At 42.8% G+C, this 19,454-nt stretch overlaps 1 protein-coding gene across 3 annotated transcripts; it reads left to right on the top strand.

Annotated features, from left to right (window-relative positions):
• The first annotated feature begins 7,170 nt into the window (after nucleotides 1-7,170).
• On the top strand, nucleotides 7,171-8,811 carry LOC109867597 (peptide deformylase, mitochondrial). 3 transcript variants are annotated; one of them, XM_020456842.2, is made up of 3 exons: nucleotides 7,171-7,220; nucleotides 7,636-8,267; nucleotides 8,474-8,811. In XM_020456842.2, the coding sequence occupies exons 2-3, from the start codon at nucleotides 7,676-7,678 to the stop codon at nucleotides 8,629-8,631; spliced, it is 750 nt and encodes a 249-aa protein (XP_020312431.1). In that variant the 5' UTR covers nucleotides 7,171-7,220; nucleotides 7,636-7,675; the 3' UTR covers nucleotides 8,632-8,811. The 3 variants fall into 3 exon arrangements, with proteins under 3 accessions (XP_020312431.1, XP_020312429.1, XP_020312430.1); XM_020456840.2 differs by having other exon boundaries at nucleotides 7,179-7,306; XM_020456841.2 differs by having other exon boundaries at nucleotides 7,179-7,518.
• Nucleotides 8,812-19,454: the final 10,643 nt, after the last annotated feature.

Raw genomic sequence — 19,454 nt, 5'->3', positions numbered from 1 at the left:
ATGTACAGTATGTATACAGGAGTACAAGTAAGCTAAATAGGTATATACAGTCAAATACAGATAAGTAGTATACGATACAGTGCAATTGCTTCATGTGTGAAAAATAAAACTTCAATTTATACACTTTTTAAATTCACACTTGACCATTTTTATTTAAAACAGTAATGTGACAGGTAGCCTACAGCATAACTGTTGTTGTTTTTTGCTTCACTCTGGGGTTGATTACCCTCATGATGGGTAAATCAGTGAACTGGGACTGAAGGATTCGTGGTGCAATATTGATAAAGAGAGAGCTGTGTCCTGAAACATTTACAGAGGAATGTACTTTCTCTCAAGATAAATAAATACGAATCCTAGTAAGAACATTTTGCAGTAGTCCAAAACACACAAAACTCCCCTGGAACTTTGTACCCTACCATCCCCTTATCTGGCTAAGGACCCTTTGCCCTATGCACCAGCCAGTGTGATGGGGTTGAGTCAGTGAAGGACCCTGTCATTCTCCATACCTATGTTGATCAGGTTCCTGTCCACCTTCTACATACACAACATTCTGAATAAATAAAACATTTACCTTGAAACACCCTAAATCGATGTCCTCACCTGACCTACCCCAAAATGATTATGGACTAACAGTACTTTCCCCTCTAAAGGGAGTGTGTCAACACAAATGCATAGGGGGTATGCACTGACAGTTTGATGACCCTTAACATGTCACTCACATCACAGCCAGGAATGATTCCACACCAGCTGGAGCGGAAAATATTTTTGGTAGATTGTTCTGACAATTCTCACATAGAAACTTCATTGAGAGGAAGGATGTTTGAAATGCTTTTTACAGTTTTATCACAAACCATTTTTGAGAAAATCATAATGAAAGTGGCCATTTTAGGCCCTTTTTAGACCTATACATGCCTCCTGTAAGACGTTATGATTTGTGAACACTAAGTGATACAGAAAACATTTGTGTCATTATACTCCTTATTATGTGCTCTAAAATATGGAGTATGTCTTGATTCTGACATTTTTCACATTCATTTATTCAACATTAAATATATTCATATTTCAAAATAACCCTTTTGATGTTGTTAATTTTAAGACATTGTTTGGAACAATATACTCTACAAGTACATCACATTTCCAGAGTGGACTCTGCTAACGCTGAAGGTATGAAAAATGTTATGAGCACCACCAACACAGTGAATGGGAAAATGGATTCAAAGCGAACTCCCTCTGCTGGTGACTTGCTGAATGTGCAATCCTAAAAGAGGGCTGTGATTGGTTAATGACCTATAACATCAATTTCTATGTATAAATGGGTCATATCATTAAAAGTACTGGAGAGAAATTGTAGATGTTTGAAGAGTATAATTGTTACAAACAATGTCTACAAATAAACTACACTAAACAAAAATATAAACACACCATGTATACTCTTTGTCCCATGTTTCATGAGCTAAAATAAGAGAGCCAAGAAATTTTTTTTTTTTTCTGTCTGTCCTTTTGTGGGGGAAAACTTCATTCTGATTGGCTGGGCCTGGCTCCCAAGTGGGTGAGCCTATGCCCTCCAGGCCCATCCATGGGGGCACCCCTGCCCAGTCGTGTGAAATCCATAGATTAGGACCTAATGAATTTATTTCAAACAACTGATTTCCATATATGAACTGTAACTCAGCAAAACCTTTTAAAATGTTGCATGTTGCATTTATATTTTTATTCAGTATAAATAAAAAGGGTAGTTTTGAGGTATTAATATTGATATTTTTTTATGTTGAATAAATGTATGTGTATTTCAGAATCTAAACATACTCCATATTTGAGAAAACACTATACGGAGTATAATGACATCAAGAAATTGTCTGTCATGCATGGTTCACAGATCATAGGGCCTTACAGAAGGCATACAGTACCAGTCAAAAGTTTGGATTCTTCAATGTAGCCACCCATTGCCTTGATGACAGCTTTGCACACTCTTGGCATTCTCTCAACCAGCTTCATGAGGAATGCTTTTCCAACAGTCTTGAAGGAGGTCCCACATATGCTGAGCACTTGTTGGCTGCTTTTCCTTCACTCTGCGGTCCAACTTATCCCAAACCATCTCAATTGGGTTGAGGTCGGGTGATTGTGGAGGCCAGGTCATCTGACGCAGCACTCCATCACTCTCCTTCTTGGTCAAATAGCCCTTACACAGCCTGGAGGTGTTTTGGGTCATTGTCCTGTTGAAAAACAAATGACAGTCCTACTAAGCGCAAACCAGATGGGATGGCGTATTGCTGCAGAATGCTGTTGTAGCCATGTTGGTTAAATGTGCCTTGAATTCTGAATAAATCACTGACAGTGTCACCAGCAAAGCACCCCCACACCATCACACCTTCTCCTCCATGCTTCACAGTGGGAACCACACATGCGTAAATCATCCATTCACCTACTCTGCGTCTCACAAAGACACGGGGTTTGGAACCAAAAATCTCAAATTTGGACTCATCAGACCAAAGGACAGATTTCCACCGGTCTAATGTCTATTTGTAAATAAAGAGATCTTCTGTTGAATCTGACAATTAATCTTGATGGTTGTACAGTCGTCTCAAATAAAACTGTGAAGGACCTCTGCGTTACTCTGGACCCTGATCTCTCTTTTGACGAACATATCAAGACTGTTTCAAGGACCCCTCCTGTCTCAGCCTCCAGTATTTATGCTGCAGTTTATGTGTCGGGGGGCTAGGGTCAGTCTGTTATATCTGGAGTATTTCTCCCATCTTATCTGGTGTCTTGTGTGAATTTAAGTATGCTCTCTCTAATTCTCTCTTTTTCTCTCTTCCTTTCTCAAACTCTCTTTCTTTCTCTCTCTCGGAGGACCTGAGCCCTAGGACCATGCCTCAGGACTACCTGGCATGATGACTCCTTGCTCTCCCCAGTCCACCTGGCCGTGCTGCTGCTCCAGTTTCAACTGTTCTGCCTGTGGCTATGGAATACTGAACTGTTCACCGGACGTGCTACCTGTCCCAGACCTGCTGTTTTCAACTCTCTAGAGACAGCAGGAGCGGTAGAGATACTCTGAATGATCGGCTATGAAAAGCCAACTGACATTTACTCCTGAGGTGCTGACCTGTTGCACCCTCGACAACCACTGTGATTATTATTATTTGACCCTGCTGGTCATCTATGAACATTTGAACATCTTTGCCATGTTCTGTTATAATCTCCACCTGGCACAGCCAGAAGAGGACTGGCCACCCCTGATAGCCTGGTTCCTCTCTAGGTTTCTTCCTAGGTTCTTGCCTTTCTAGGGAGTTTTTCCTAGCCACTGTGCTTCAACACCTACATTGCTTGCTGTTTGGGGTTTTTAGGCTGGTTTTCTGTACAGCACTTTGTGACATAAGCTGATATAAGAAGGGCTTTATAAATACATACATTGATTGATATTTCTCATGTTTCTTGGACCAAGCAAGTCTCTTATTATTATTGGTGTCCTTTAGTAGTAGTTTCCTTGCAGCAATTTGACCATGAAGGCAGGATTCACGCAGTCCCCTCTGAACAGTTGATGATGAGATGGAGCCGTTACTTGAACTCTGTGAAGAATTTATTTGGGATGCAATTTCTGAGGCTGCTAACTCGAATGAACTTATCCTCTGCAGCAGAGGTAACTCTGGGTCTTCCTTTCCTGTGGCGGTCCTCATGAGAGCCAGCTTCATCATAGCGCTTGATGGTTTTGCAACTGCACTTGAAGAAATGTTCAAAGTTCTTTAAAATGTTCTGTATGGACTGACCTTCATGTATTAAAATAAGGACGGGCTGTTGTTTCTCTTTGCTTATTTGTGCTGTTCATGCCATAATATGGGCTTGGTCTATTACCGAATATACCACACCTACCTTGTCACAACACCACTGATTGGCTCAAATGCATGAAGAAGGAAAGAAATTCCACAAATTAACTTTTAACAAGGCACATCTGTTAATTGAAATGCATTCCAGATGACTACCTCATGAAGCTGGTTGAGAGTATGCCAAGAGGGTGCAAAGCTGACATCAAGGCAAAGGGTGGCTACTTTGAGGAATCTCAAATATAAAATATATTTTGATTAGTTTAACACTTTTTTTGGTTACTACATGATTCCATATGTGTTATTTTATAGTTTTGATGTCTTCACTATTATTCTACAATGTAGAAAATATCCAAAATATTGAAAAACACCATCACTGTGTTTCAAAGGCACGTTGTGTTAGCTAATCCAAGTTTATCATTTTAAAAAGGCTAATTGATCATTAGAAAACCCTTTTGCAATTGTGTTAGCACAGCTGAAAACTGTTGTCTGATTAAAGAAGCAATAAAACTGGCCATCTTTAGACTAGTTGAGTATCTGGAGCATCAGCATTTGTGGGTTCGATTACAGGCTCAAAATGGCTAGAAACAACAACATTTCTTCTGAAACTCGTCAGTCTTGTCATGCCCTGACCTTAGTATTCTTTGTTTTCTTTATTATTTTGGTTAGGTCTTGGTGTGAAATGGGTGATATGTGTGGTTTTGTCTTATTCTAGGGTGTTTGTACTGTCTAGGGGTTTTTGTAGATTTATGGGGTTGTTTTCATCTAGGTGTTTATGTTGGTCTATGGTTGCCTAGATTGGTTCTCAATTAGAGGCAGGTGTTTATCGTTGTCTCTGATTGGGAACCATATATAGGCAGCCATCTTCTTTGGGTATTTCGTGGGTTATTGTCTATGTTATGTTGCATGTTAGCACAGTGTTTATATAGCGGTCGTCTTTATCGGTTTGTTGTTTTTTGTTTTATACATTAGCATTACATTATACATTGTTTGTTTAATTAAGTGTTCTTCATTCAATAAAGAAGAATGTATTCTAACCATGCTGCGCTTTGGTCCCCTCCATACGAATATCGTGACAAGTCTATTCTTGTCCTGAGAAATGACTGCTATTCCATGCGAGAAATTGCCAAGAAACTGAAGATCTCGTACAATGCGGTGTACTACTCCCTTCACAGAACAGTGCAAATTGGCTCTAACCAGAATAGAAAGAGGAGTGGGAGGCCCCGGTGCACAACTGAGCAAGAGGACAAGTACATTAGTGTCTAGTTCAACAAACAGACCCCTCACAAGTCCTCAACTGGCAGCTTCATAAAATAGTACCCACAAAACACCAGTCTCAACGTCAACAGTGAAGAGGCAACTCTGGGATGCTGGTCTTCTAGGCAGAGTTCCTCTTCCCAGTGTCTGTGTTCTTTTTTTTATTTTGGAAAAGTTGTATTGTTACACAGCTCATTTATATTTGTAACAACATTTATACACATAAAAACAGCATAAAAGCATAAAAACAGCATTTGAATATTACATTTAAATTAGTTAAAAAGTAAGTAAAAAGTAAAACGTTTTTTAAACAATAGAAACAACCATGAATAAAATTAATATTTAAAAGCCATTTAAAATGTGTACAAAATATATTTTTTAAAGACATGAAACTTTTAACTTTGTTAAAAAGCTGTCTTCGGTCCTTTGTACAGGAACGGGGTGAGTCCTTATCAACTTGCCTCCTCCTGCTCTTCCGAATCAATAACCGTCCTGTCCTTCGGGGCCCAGAGGAGATCCCTCCCCTAGGCGCATCGCCCTAGGCACCACAGCGCTGTCAGGCAGTGACCGCTGGGACCTTGGGTGTTGTGGTGGAACCTTCGCCTGGGGTTCGAGGCCTCCTTTCATCTGTACCATCCCAGGGCTTCCGTGGCTATCATGGCCACTGCCTGGGGGGTGGTCTCTACTCGTTTTGCTACCAGCAGGTTGCGGGAGGACCACAGTGCTTCCTTCAGACACGTGAGGGTGGGCCAGAGCTTGGTGAAGGCCTTTGGTGGAATAGGCCTTCGGCCCACCCCATACAGCACTGGGGCGTTAGGTCGTCCCCTGCTGGCAGACACAAGGAGATCCGGGGGTCTGATTCCTTCCACAGGTCCTTGGCGGCCTTGCACTCCCAGATCAAGTATTTCACCGACTCATCTTGGCCGCAGCCTGGTCGGGGGCATGCGGGTGTCCTCGCCATGCTCCGGGAGTGCATAACAACTGGGAAGATCTCATGGGCGACCATCCAGGATAGTTCCCGGTGCCGGTTCAGCAGAACAGGATGGGCCACGTTGCGCCAAACCGTTGTGGGTTCGCCTGTAGCATGCCCACACACTGGACAAACTGGTTCCCGCTCCTGCACAAGAGAGGGAAGAGACCGGTGTTTAGTTAAAACCGTGACTGCCTCTTTTTCCAGTTTAAAATGTCTTAAAAACTTTTGGAGCTGGATGTAGTGTGTGGGGAGCAGAAAAGAGACTGGGGCTCACCGGTCTGTGTTCTTTTGCCCATCTTAGTCTTTTAGTTTTATTGGCCAGTCTGAGATATGGCTTTTTCGTTGCAACTCTGCAAAGCAGGAGGCCTGCCAGGGGTAGTGGTGGTAAGGATTCACTCCATGGTGTTGAAAAGAAGCTCTGCTGTTGGGACAGTTTTATGTAGGCCCTAACAGTTTGTGGGCACCGTTTGTCACCTTTATAGTGCAATTAATGTATTGTTAATGTTGTGTTGTTTAGTGGCTTTGCTGGCATGCATCTAAAAAAAATTGGGGGAGTTTGCCCCACCAACATTTACACGCTAAATAACCACTGGTTAAGACAAGTAACTATGAAAAGGGCAAACATCATGATAGGCTTGCAAGCTGAGCTTGAATAAGACATCTGATTACCACTTTGCATTTAGAACGGTTGGTTTTATTATAGATAATAAATAACTAAATCATTGATGGATGTTTACTATATAAAATAAATGCATCCCTTGTCTGCCCCTACAAGCCGGTCAGCATACGCGTCGTCACGTTCCGAAATGAAGGTCACTGTCGTCATGATCTGACAGACCTTCCAGTTGTTTTGAACGCAACATACTGACAGCCAATACAACACGGCCAAATACTTCCGGGCCAGGACCGTAAAGACCTTGTCAAAATTAAGTATTCAATGGAACCTGCTAAATATGTACAAAACACAACCGATAAAAATATGATAGGTAAGCGTACAATACAGCACAAATTATTATATGTTAATCAATATTTACCCCCTTAACTGACTTGCCTAGTTAAATAAAGGTTAGATTAAAAAATATATATATTCACGTTTCCACAATAAAGAACCTTTATTTTGAAGACCTGACGAAATAATTGACCAGGAAGTGATTCTCTTCAAGGCATTACACGTTCGTGTGTATTTTTATGAATTTATGAACTACAGTATTAGAATGGCATCGCTGTTGCTACTGCAATCAATATAATAAAATTTAGGGTAACGTTTTATGTAATGGAAACGTATAACACTTGCATGGGATAGGACACTCGAGTTCATTGTATTTGCGTGGTTTCAGTATCGTGTGCAGTGAGCTAACTAACTGCTGTAGCTATTAGCTTACTAGCTAGGTTAGCTGCTCAACATGTAAACTTGTCATGTGATAATGTGAAATTATTTTGGTCATACCCGGGTCACAACATATTGATTTGGTAAACTGTCCATTTTTTATGTGCATCTATACCAATCTTTGCCCAACACCAATTTGTTTTTGACCATATTTAAGTTGTTGACTTCCTTCATTACAGTTTTTTCCTTGTCTCCTGCAGGACTGTAGCAGACTGACTAGTGCCAGGATTGAACCCAGCCATGAATATAACTGTGTGCTCTTCAGCGCTGTTGACTCGTGCTTACAGAATGTGTATTTCAAAAGCCCCATGGCCCCATTCCACTGGATCCATTGGCTGGGTAGTCCCTGTCTGCATGGCCCCCAACCGGTCTTATTCTACAAACATCAAGGTTCGTTCCTACCTACAGTACATGAAGCGGAAGATCAAGCCCCCACCAAGTCCTCCATACCCCCATGTCTGCCAAGTGGGTGAACCGGTGCTGCGAGCCCAGGCTGCAGCGGTGGACCCTGGGGCAGTACAGGGTCCGGAGGTTCAGGAGGTGATCCACACCATGGTAAAGGTGATGCGGAAATTTGAATGTGTGGGACTGAGTGCACCTCAAGTTGGAGTGCCACTTCGTATCTTAGCTCTGGAGTTCCCAGAGCGCATGTTGGAGGACAGCTTGCCTGCTGCACGTGAAGCCCGCGGTCTGACCACTGTGCCTCTGCGGATCTTTATCAACCCACAGCTGCGAGTCCTAGATGGACGCACAGTTCTGTTCCAGGAAGCCTGTGAGAGCATCTCGGGGTTCTCGGCCACTGTTCCACGCTACCTCTCTGTGGAAGTCTCAGGTGAGATAAGTAACGTGTTCCAGAGAGCAGCAAAAAAAAAATCTAAGTTATGTTTTGCAACTGTTTGGAGTAATGATTACACCCCAGATTTAATGTACCCGAAACAGCCATCTAACCTAAATCTCTCGGCCCATGGCTGGTCAACATCAAATTAATTAGGCATGCGTTTTTTATTTGTATTAATGTTTCAATTTTTTGTGTCAAAGGCTTGAATGAGAAGGCAGAGCCTGTGACCTGGCAAGTGAGCGGCTGGCCCGCACGCATCCTACAGCATGAGATGGATCACTTGGATGGAGTCCTATACATTGACCGCATGGACAGTAAAACATTCATTAACGTGAACTGGGCAGCAAAGAACGAGTAGCCGTTTCAAACAAACCTAGTCACCCTGATTGACCCACAGCACTTAAAGACAGTTCTTGGACATAACATGGCAGCAGATAAGACCATTCTGAAACCTTTCCTTTGACTGATTAAACTGTAAATTCGTAATAATAAATCATGTATTTATGAAGGCAGATTTATAGTCTGGATGAATATTCAATTATCTTGCAAGTTGTTTTAATTTGTGTGGACATTTTTAAAGGAACTGAAATATTGACTAAACTGTGGTGTCACCAGATGGCTGACCACAGAGAACATATTGACTAAACTGTGGTGTCACCAGATGGCTGACCACAGAGAAAATATTGACTAAACTGTGGTGTCACCAGATGGCTGACCACAGAGAAAATATTGACTAAACTGTGGTGTCACCAGATGGCTGACCACAGAGAAAATATTGCTGAATGTTGGAAGTAAAGAAAAAACTGAATAGCTTTTATATGCTGTAGTATCCTACATTTAAACATCAACATCTAAAGAGCACAGCATGAGAGACATCTGTTCCTATTTTAAATCCCATTTTAATTCAAATATCTGCAGAAAAAATAACAAATAATGAAAAGAAACACCTTAACCTCAAACCACATTTGGCAGTATTATCATAAATCTTGACCTGCAACATTTAATCACTGGTTTCAGACTCATAACATAAGTTTAAGGCTCCAGATCCCAACGGAAAATGAGACTGGATAAATTATAATGGAAAACAAAGGTCACTTTCAGGGAAATATAAGGACCTACCAAGAGCCCAAAATAGAAAAATATACAAGAGTTTGGCACTTCACTTTTAATCCCTGAGTGGGCTAAAGCTAATGTATAAATTATTGCAAATTAAGGGTATTTTGAATTGAAGGCAACATGTACAGTGGGGCAAAAAAGTATTTAGTCAGCCACCAATTGTGCAAGTTCTCCCACTTAAAAAGATGAGAGGCCTGTAATTTTCATCATAGGTACACTACAACTATGACAGACAAAATGAGGGGAAAAAATCCAGAAAATCACATTGTAGGATTTTTAATGAATTTATTTGCAAATTATGGTGGAAAATAAGTATTTGGTCAATAACAAAAGTTTATCTCAATACTAGAGCAGTGATGTTTTGGGGCTGTTGCTGGGCAACACGGACTTTCAACTCCCTCCAAAGATTTTCTATGGGGTTGAGATCTGGAGACTGGCTATGCCACTCCAGGACCTTGAAATGCTTCTTACGAAGCCACTCCTTCGTTGCCCGGTTGGTGTGTTTGGAATCATTGTCATGCTGAAAGACCCAGCCACGTTTCATCTTCAATGCCCTTGCTGATGGAAGGAGGTTTTCACTCAAAATCTCACGATATATGGCCCCATTCATTATTTCCTTTACACGGATTAGTCGTCCTGGTCCCTTTGCAGAAAAACAGCCCCAAAGCATGATGTTTCCACCCCCATGCTTCACAGTAGGTATGGTGTCCTTTGGATGCAACTCAGCATTCTTTGTCCTCCAAACACGACGAGTTGAGTTTTTACCAAAAAGTTATATTTTGGTGTCATAGGGTCAGATGAAATTCTCCCAATCTTCTTCTGGATCATCCAAATGCTCTCTAGCAAACTTCAGACGGGCCTGGACATGTACTGGCTTAAGCAGGGGGACACGTCTGGCACTGCAGGATTTGAGTCCCTGGCGGCGTATTGTGTAACTGACGGTAGGCTTTGTTACTTTGGTGCCAGCTCTCTGCAGGTCATTCACTAGATCCCCCTGTGTGGTTCTGGGATTTTTGCTCACCGTTCTTGTGATTATTTTGACCCCACGGGGTGAGATCTTGCGTGGAGCCCCAGATCGAGGGAGATTATCAGTGGTCTTGTATGTCTTCCATTTCCTAATAATTGCTCCCACAGTTGATTTCTTCAAACCAAGCTGCTTACCTATTGCAGATTCAGTCTTCCCAGCCTGGTGCAGGTCTACAATTTTGTTTCTGGTGTCCTTTGACAGCTCTTTGGTCTTGGCCATAGTGGAGTTTGGAGTGTGACTGTTTGAGGTTGTGGACAGGTGTCTTTTATACTGATAACAAGTTCAAACAGGTGCCATTAATACAGGTAACGAGTGGAGGACAGAGGAGCCTCTTAAAGAAGAAGTTACAGGTCTGTGAGAGTTAGAAATCTTGCTTGTTTGTAGGTGACAAATACTTATTTTCCACCATAATTTGCAAATAAATTCATAAAAAATCCTACAATGTGATTCTCTGGATTTTTTTTCTTCTCATTTTGTCTGTCATAGTTGAAGTGTACCTGTGATGAAAATTACAGGCCTCTCATATTTTTAAGTGGGAGAACTTGCACAATTGGTGGCTGACTAAATACTTTTTTGCCCCACTGTATATATATATATTTTTTTTGTTTGTTTGAATTCTTCTTCCACTTAGACATGATTATTGTGTAGTTCAGTGGTTCCCAAACTTGTTATAGTCCCATACCCCTTCAAACATTCAACCTTCAGCTGTGTACTCCCTCCAGCACAAGGGTCAGCGCACACTCAAATGTATTTTTTTTACCATCATTGTAAGCCTGCCACATACACACTATACGATACATTGTTTAAACATTAGAAGGAGGGTGAGTTTTTGTCACAACCTGGCTCGTGGGAAGTGACAAAGAGCTCTAATAGGACCAGGATACAAAAGATAATATAATCAATAATTTTGCTCTTTATTTAACCATCTTACATATAAAACCTTATTTGTTCATCGAAAATTGTGAATAACTCACCACAGGTTAATGAGAATGGTGTGCTTGAAAGGATGCACATAACTCTGCAATGTTGGGGTGTATTGGAGAGAGTCTCAGTCTTAAATTATTTTCCACACACAGTCTGTGCCTGTATTTGGTTGTCATGCTAGTGAGGGCCAAGAATCCACTCTCACATAGGTACGTGGTTGCAAAGGGCATCAGTGTCTTAACAGCCCGATTTGCAAAGGCAGGATACTCTGAGCGCAGCCCAATCCAGAAATCTGGCAGTTAAATTAAATTTTCACAGAACCGGTTGTTGCAATTTCAATGAGTCTCTTGTTCAGATATCGGTAAGTGGACTGGAGGCAGGGCATGAAAGGGATAATGAATCCAGTTTGTGTCATCCTTTTCGGGAAAGTAATTGCGCACCCAACTCAGGTGCTTCGCTATATCTCATTTGACATTGTCCGTAAGCTTGACTTCATTTGCACACAAAAAATCACACAATGATGGAGGGACCTGTGTGTTGTCCTTGTTAATGCAGACAGAGAAGAGCTCCAACTTCTTAATCATAACCTCAATGTTGTCCCGCACATTGAATATAGTGCAGAGAGTCCCTGTAATCCTAGATTCAGATCATTCAGGCGAGAAAAAACATCACCCAGATAGGCCGGTCGTGTGAGAAACTCGTCATCATGCAAGCGGTCAGACAAGTGAAAATGATGGTCAGTATAGAAAACTTTAAGCTCAGCTCTCAATTTAAAAAAACGTTTCAATACTTTGCTCCTTGATAACCAGTGCAGTATGTTATAAAAGCGTTACATGGTCTCTGCCCATATCATTGCATAGTGCAGAAAATACACGAGAGTTCAGGGGCCTTGCTTTAACAAAGTTAACCATTTTCACTGTAGTGTCCAAAATGTCTTTCAAGCTGTCAGACATTCCCTTGGCAGCAAGAGCCTCCCGGTGGATGCTGCAGTGTACCCAAGTGTCGTCGGGAGCAACTGCTTGCATGGGCGTTACCACTCCAATATGTTTCCCTGTCATGGCTTTTACGCCATCAGTACATATACCAACATGAGCAGCAGCTATGTTTGGCTACATACGGACCGTTAGGGGAATTCCCGCAAGAGAGTAATGGTTAATGTGATTGGATGTTAATTATTTGACTAGGCTACCTGTATTTGCCATTGTGTTGGTATTTCACGTGTACCCCCAGTTTGGGAATACCTGGTGTAGATCATTGACAAAAAAAGACAATTAAATCCATTTGAATCCCACTTTGTAACAACAAAATGTGGAAAGAGTCAAGGGGTGTGAATACTTTCTGAAGGCACTGTAAGTGTACGTGATTTGCATTATTATTTTTATGGAGGGATAATGATTCTAAGGAGCCTTTTAGGCATTGTTTTAAATCTGTGCTTTTCCCAATGTACATTAAGTGCCTTTCAATGTATTTCTACATTTAAACTGAGGATGACTGGTGAAAATGTTGGGCACAAGCATAATTAAGTGGTGTTCTATACCAACAGTCTTTGCAGTACTCAGCACTGCAGTACCTACACAGGATTAAAGGGACCCTTTTTCACCCTGGCATACTTGTGCAGACACCCAACTGAAGGATCACATGGTTTCCCTGGCAGATCTCCACCTCTTCGCAGGCACTAGTGTGGAAGACCCTGCAGGTGAGGCAGAAAACCTCATGGTCTGAATTTGCAGTTTTGCAACAGCCATTAAAATGAATGGGCAGGGGGGTAGAGCTTCTTGCTTCAAAGTCATCAAGTGGATCCTTGTGAGGTGGAGACACCTCCATCTCTATGGCTTCCTCGCCTTGGTAATAATCCACTGCTCTCGCTCTGCTCCTGTAGGACTGTCACCATCACTAAGTTTACTTTATGGCCCTCTTATTTGCACTTATCAAGAAGGAGGCAGCTCACGCTATGAAAGATATTGCAATTCTTGCAATGTTGAACAGATGTGCCTAGACTAGAGTAGGACTTCATGCAGCTGCAGATCTGACTGTCCCCTGGAGACAGGGGAGGCATTTCCTGATGCTTGTGCAGACAGCGAGTGTGAATCCACACTACCCAACACTGATTTGGCCAACTCTTTATTTGGACTTTGCCAGCTGGCGTTTCTGGTTGGCATTAACTGGCAGCTCAGTGTGGAGACAGACATTCTTGCTTTGAGAGGAATCCCCACTGCTGTCCCTTGTAATGGATGGGGTTGTGTTGCCGCGGGCCACCCTGATTGGTAAACAGAGAGGATCTCTGTCAAACCCAACATCTTTATACCCATTCAACTCCTCTGCTGTGTACAGATCCAAATCCAGAATGTCATCTTCCAGTGGTATGGTCTCTAACCTTCTCTTGGTGTTATCCAGCACGATCTACAGGCTGTGACCTTGCTGTCTCTCCTGTACCAGGTTGAACTCCCAGTCCACCCCTCTGGCCTGGGGCTCTATGGCAGACTGCAGGAAGAGGCCCTCACAGTGTGCAGTGAAGAAACCACAGGACAGATGGAGGAGGATGTCCACTGGGAGGGCTGGGGAACGCAGCCTAAGCTCTTCACACCGTCTGACCTCTGAAGCATGGTATCCATGCAACACAAAAAGATTGGCCTCTTGCTGCATGGACAGAGCGGGCTTGATGTAATGTGTGAACATGCCTGAGAACATCTGGAAGGAGGAAGGATTTATTGCTATTAAAATGTAGACAGTACAAATAATCTTTCTGGACAAAGGCAAAGTCCCTTTCACACAATTGAAGCAAAAACAACATTAGTGATGAAAATCAAGATTATACATTGCTCATCAGTCAGGTATATATCCAATACAGCTGCTGTAAATTAGCATACCTTTACCACTCTTTATTACTTCCTCCAGGGACACAAAAACAAATTGAAGCCTGCCAGTTCCGGCACTTGAAAAGCTCTAGTCAGCCCCTGTCAATCCGACATGACCTGAGGCAGATGGTGCCGTCTTGAGTGAGTCTTCCATCACACTGAGGGGATTCAGCCCAATAAGGAGTGTGTGTCCAGAGCACAGCCATCCTGAGGCAGCCCATCTAACTCCTTACACAGTTCCTCATCTCTGCATATCAGGTTCCAGTCACCCTGCTCAATCCAGTACTCCAGGCTGACCCGGTACAGTTCCACCAGATCCCTGGCTTTCTTCCCAGGAACACTCATCTCAGCTACATAGAAAACAAGGACAAAATAGTAATGAAATTATTATCATTATCAATGAAACCTCTTGACTGGACTCCACTACAATTGGACTTAGTTGATTTATACGTTTTATAAATTACACATCTGTTTATAAGACATTCCCCTAAGAATATTATGCTCCCATAACATAAAATTAGGAGTGGTTAAAGCAAAAAGTGACAAGATAACATCAGCTGTGTTCGAATACTAACCGCACTAACCATACTATTTGTGATGTAAATTGAGGATGTAGTATGCTTATTGGTCATAGTATGGATACAGTTAGTATGCCAAATGTTCCCAGATGTCATACTAAATTCGCCAAAATACGAAATGTACAATCAGTGGACATTGTTTCCGTGGATTCTAAAATGGTAGGGGGATGAAGCGAGACGGTGGGTGGTGGTTGGAAGAGTGCGCTTGTTTGAAATGGAAAAGTGTTGCGGTAGCTTTTGATGAAGAAGAACATCAAGATGAAGCAGTTGCTTTATTAGTGGGATGCACTGTTGAGCGCCACATCCTGAGGGGTTCGTGCTGATTGTAGGAGATTGTGACAGACGGTTAAATGGTGTCCCTTGAGAAGGCAAGAACAAGATGTACAGTGGGGAGAACAATTATTTGATACACTGCCAATTTAGCAGGTTTTCCCTACTTACAAAGCATGTAGAGGTCTGTAATTTTTATCATAGGTACACTTCAACTGTGAAAGGCGGAATCTAAAACAAAAATACAGAAAATCACATTGTATGATTTTTAAGTAATTAATTAGCATTTTATTGCATGACATAAGTATTTGATACATCAGAAAAGCAGAACTTAATATTTGGTACAGAAACCTTTGTTTGCAATTGCAGAGATTATACATTTCCTGTAGTTCTTGACCAGGTTTGCACACACTGCAGCAGGGATTTTGGCCCACTCCTCCATACAGACCTTCTACAGATACTTCAGGTTTTGGGGCTGTTGCTGGGCAATACGGACTTTCAGCTCCCTCCAAAGATTTTCTATTGGGGTCAGGTCTGGAGACTGGCTAGGCCACTCCAGGACCTTGAGATGCTTCTTACGGAGCCACTCCTTAGTTGCCCTGGCTGTGTGTTTCCGGGTCGTTGTCATGCTGGAAGACCCAGCCACGACCCATCTTCAATGATCTTACTGGGGGAAGGAGGTTGTTGGCCAAGATCTCGCGATACAATCCTTTCTGGTTGTTGGCCTGAGGTAGGAATAAATAGATTTAAACAGTGGATTGGTGGTATTTGTTTACTTATTTTTTCTGGCAAAGTATGAGGGAGTTGTACTCCAGTCTAGTAGGTGGCTGTAATGCAACATGTATTAGATGCCAACCGCTGTTACAGCTAATCGAAGAATAACTATTTTCGTGCTTTTAGGACCCGTAATGCCATTCTTCAGGAGATGGGCGTGGCTTCACAACCTTTTTGAAGAAAATATGCAGCGGAAGTCTCACGAGAGCAGATACGAATTAATTGCTTTAACTAATTATGACAAATGTTAAGAATTTAATAAAGTAATTACTTTTAAAATAAGTTACATGTTATGTTGGCTGACAATGTGTTAGCTACGCTGTCCTTACGAACCGCATAGCATATCATTACAGCAGTATGTACCGGTATGTTAGCTAGCTAACTACCCAACGTTTAGTATAGTGGTGCGTTCTCAATGGACCTTGTCAATTCCCTCTGGCTGTCTACTCTGATTTCAGAACACAGTGTGCCAGAGCGCAGAATATCTGAGGAATTTATGACACCAGTTGATTATTGCTAGTCAGTAAACGTCGGCATAAAACGTAATTGTGGCTAGCAGCACAGTTACCAACGCTCTGGATAACATGAAAACAGCCTAACCAGCTCTGCTAGGGCGAGTAAAATGGTCAGATTGAGGTGTTCTCTCGTGTCTGGAAGTAACTAGCCAACGTTAGCCAGTTATCTTGGGTGCTTGACTGTGGTACTCCTCCGCCAAATAAATCAAATGTTTTGTCACATGCGCTGAATACAACAGCAGCTGAATACCGTTAAATGCTTACTTACTTATTAACCAACAATGCAGTTCAAGAAATAGAGTTAAGAAAATAGTTACTAAATGAAGTAAAACATAACACAATAACGAGACTATATACAGGGGGTACCGAGTCAATGTTAGTGGAGGTTACAGGTTAGTGGAGGTAAGTTGTACATGTAGGTAGGTGTAATGTGACTGCATAGATAATAAACAGCGAGTAGCAGCAGCGGACAAACAAAGGGGGGGGGGGGGGGGGGTAACCAATGAAAATAGTCTAGGTGGCCATTTTATTAGTTGTTCAGTGTAATATTTGTGTTGTGGAGAAATGACCAGGCTGGAGACGGGAGTACAGTTAGTTTTCGTTTAGTCAAAACCCCTCGTGCTCTACAGTTCGCGGCACCCCAGTGCGCATGTGCATTTCCTATTAGGTGTAGTAACGTAACACTGCCGTAATGCATTACTGCTTAGTAACACAGTAACTAATATAAACAGATGTAGATCCCAGATACTACACTCCTCCCCCATAGTGTTTAACTCCCAGAGAACAAGGTAAATATGTTAGGTAACTACTAATGCAATATCTGAACAATGCATTCTTAAACATTTTTCAACTACTGGGTTGAAGCAGACTTTTCAGAGCCCAGCACAAATCCAGGGGATTATTCTGCCCCGAAGATGGAGTTTGTGTCCTAATAACTAACCCAGGTAATGTCCTTTGTCTTTCCTTATATCTAGGACATATTAAAGTGTTTGTTTTACTGTCTGTTACCTCCTTAACCAGCTCAACTCACAGGTCAAGCTTTTGAGGTGCCCTTCGCTGTCGAATAGTATACCTCCGCTCCTCCTGGGCTTCCTGTGGTGGGCCAGGTTCGGGTGGAAGGTCAGGCTCTGTCTCTCCCGTACGGCCACAGTCAGGAGAATAGTCCTGGGGGTCGTTATTGTTCTTGTTCTCTCGGCATGTCTCTGCTGGGGCGTTGGACCGTAGCAGATGATCCACATGAACGTTGACCTGTCGATGACCAATTTGGACTTGGTAAGTCAAAGGTCCTCGGCGTTGCAAGATCACACCTGAGTTCCACAGGCGCTTAGGGTGTCTGAAATCACGTACCATCACCCTCTCTTCCTCTTTGAATTCTCTGACAGTCTTTGAGTGTCTGTCATGAGCTTTCTTCTGCTGTAGCTGGTGCTTTGCCACAGTGCTTGACAGGTCTGGTTTCAACAATGTCAGGCGGGTACGTGGTTGGCGTTTCAGAAACAGTTCAGCTGGTGTACATTCCGTTACTGTGTGTGGGGTGTTACGGTAAGTAAAACAGGAACCGGGGAAGCCTTTGGTGGACGGGCACAGACTGAACCTCGAGTCTAGTCCAGGCCTTCTTAAAGGTTTGCACGGCTCTCTCCGCTGCTCCGTTTGATGCCGGATGGTAAGGTGGTGACAGGATGTGCCTTACTCCGTTGTTCTTGAGAAACATTTCAAAATCGTTTGACATGAACGGAGGGCCATTGTCCGATACGAGCTCCTTGACTAGTCCAAAGGATGCAAACAGATGTCTGAGAAGATTGATGGTCTTCTCAGCTGTGGTCAGTTGAGTAGGGAACACTTCCATCCACTTGGAATGGACATCGACGACAACAAGGAAATGTTGCTTGTCAATTTCCGTGTAATCCACATGGATGCGTTCCCAAGGTGTAGCAGCCCAGGACCATGGATGAAGAGGCGCAGCAACAGGCTTGTTGCGAACAGCTTCACAAGGTGAGCAGTGGCCTACATGCTGTTGAATGTCTTGATCCAGTCCAGGCCACCACAGATAACTGCGAGCGAGTGCTTTCATTCGAGTGATCCCTGGATGTCCCTCATGTAGGTCAGATAGCAGTCTCCTCTGGAATTTGTGAGGTACCACCACCCGTGATCCCCACAGAACACACCCTTGATCAGTGGACAACTGGTCTTTCTTGTCGATGAATGGACGAAGGTTATCGTCATTTACGAAGGTTGGCCAACCGCCTAATGTTAAGTCCAAGACTTTGGAAAGCACTGGGTCTTTCCTTGTTTCCTCTGCTATGTCAGAAGCAGATATGGGCAGTTCATCAATGAGAGAGATCTGGAAGTCTGCTCTATCATCTTCACTGTCGGAGTCACTATTGCATGGTAGTCTCGATAGTGCATCGGCATTTGCATGATCACTGGATCGTCTGTACTCAATCTCGTAGTCGTAGGCTAACAATATCAGAGCCCAACTTTGCATTCGAAGTGCAGCAAGGGTTGGTATAGCTGATTTTGGTCCAAGGATGGCCAACAGAGGCTTGTGATCTGTCAGCAGTTGGAACTTCCTTCCGTAGAGGTATTTGTGAAACTTCTTCACTCCGAATATTATGCTCAGGGCTTCCTTCTCAATTTGAGCATAATTTTTCTCACTTGGTGACAGAGTCCTTGATGCAAATGCAATAGGGTGTTCTTCACCTGACGGTAGAACATGTGAGATGACGGCTCCTACTCCGTATGGAGATGCATCACACGCGAGTCTCAGCTTCATCTCTGTGTTGTAGTGGGCAAGCCACTTGCTCTTTAGCAGACGCTGTTTGCAAGTCTTGAATGCTTCTTCGCATTGTGGGGACCAATTCCACTTTGTATCGGCCTGCAGCAGTTGGTGAAGCGGATGCAACAATGTGGACAAGTTTGCCACAAACTTTCCGTAATAGTTCAGGAGCCCCAAAAATGACCTCAGCTCTGAGATATTTGTGGGTGCTGGTGCGTTTACGATTGCTTCCACCTTGCTGTTGGTTGGGTGCAGGCCTTGTGCATCAATCTTGTATCCGAGATACTCCACGGAGTCCGAGGAACACTTGCTGCGTTTCATTCTCACTCCATATTTCTCCAGTCTTGAC

This window comes from Oncorhynchus kisutch, linkage group LG22 (genome assembly GCF_002021735.2).
Source record: "Oncorhynchus kisutch isolate 150728-3 linkage group LG22, Okis_V2, whole genome shotgun sequence".
Lineage (NCBI taxonomy): Eukaryota > Metazoa > Chordata > Actinopteri > Salmoniformes > Salmonidae > Oncorhynchus > Oncorhynchus kisutch.
Note: the sequence above shows the minus strand (reverse complement) of the source record. Positions and strands in the feature narration are given on the sequence as shown.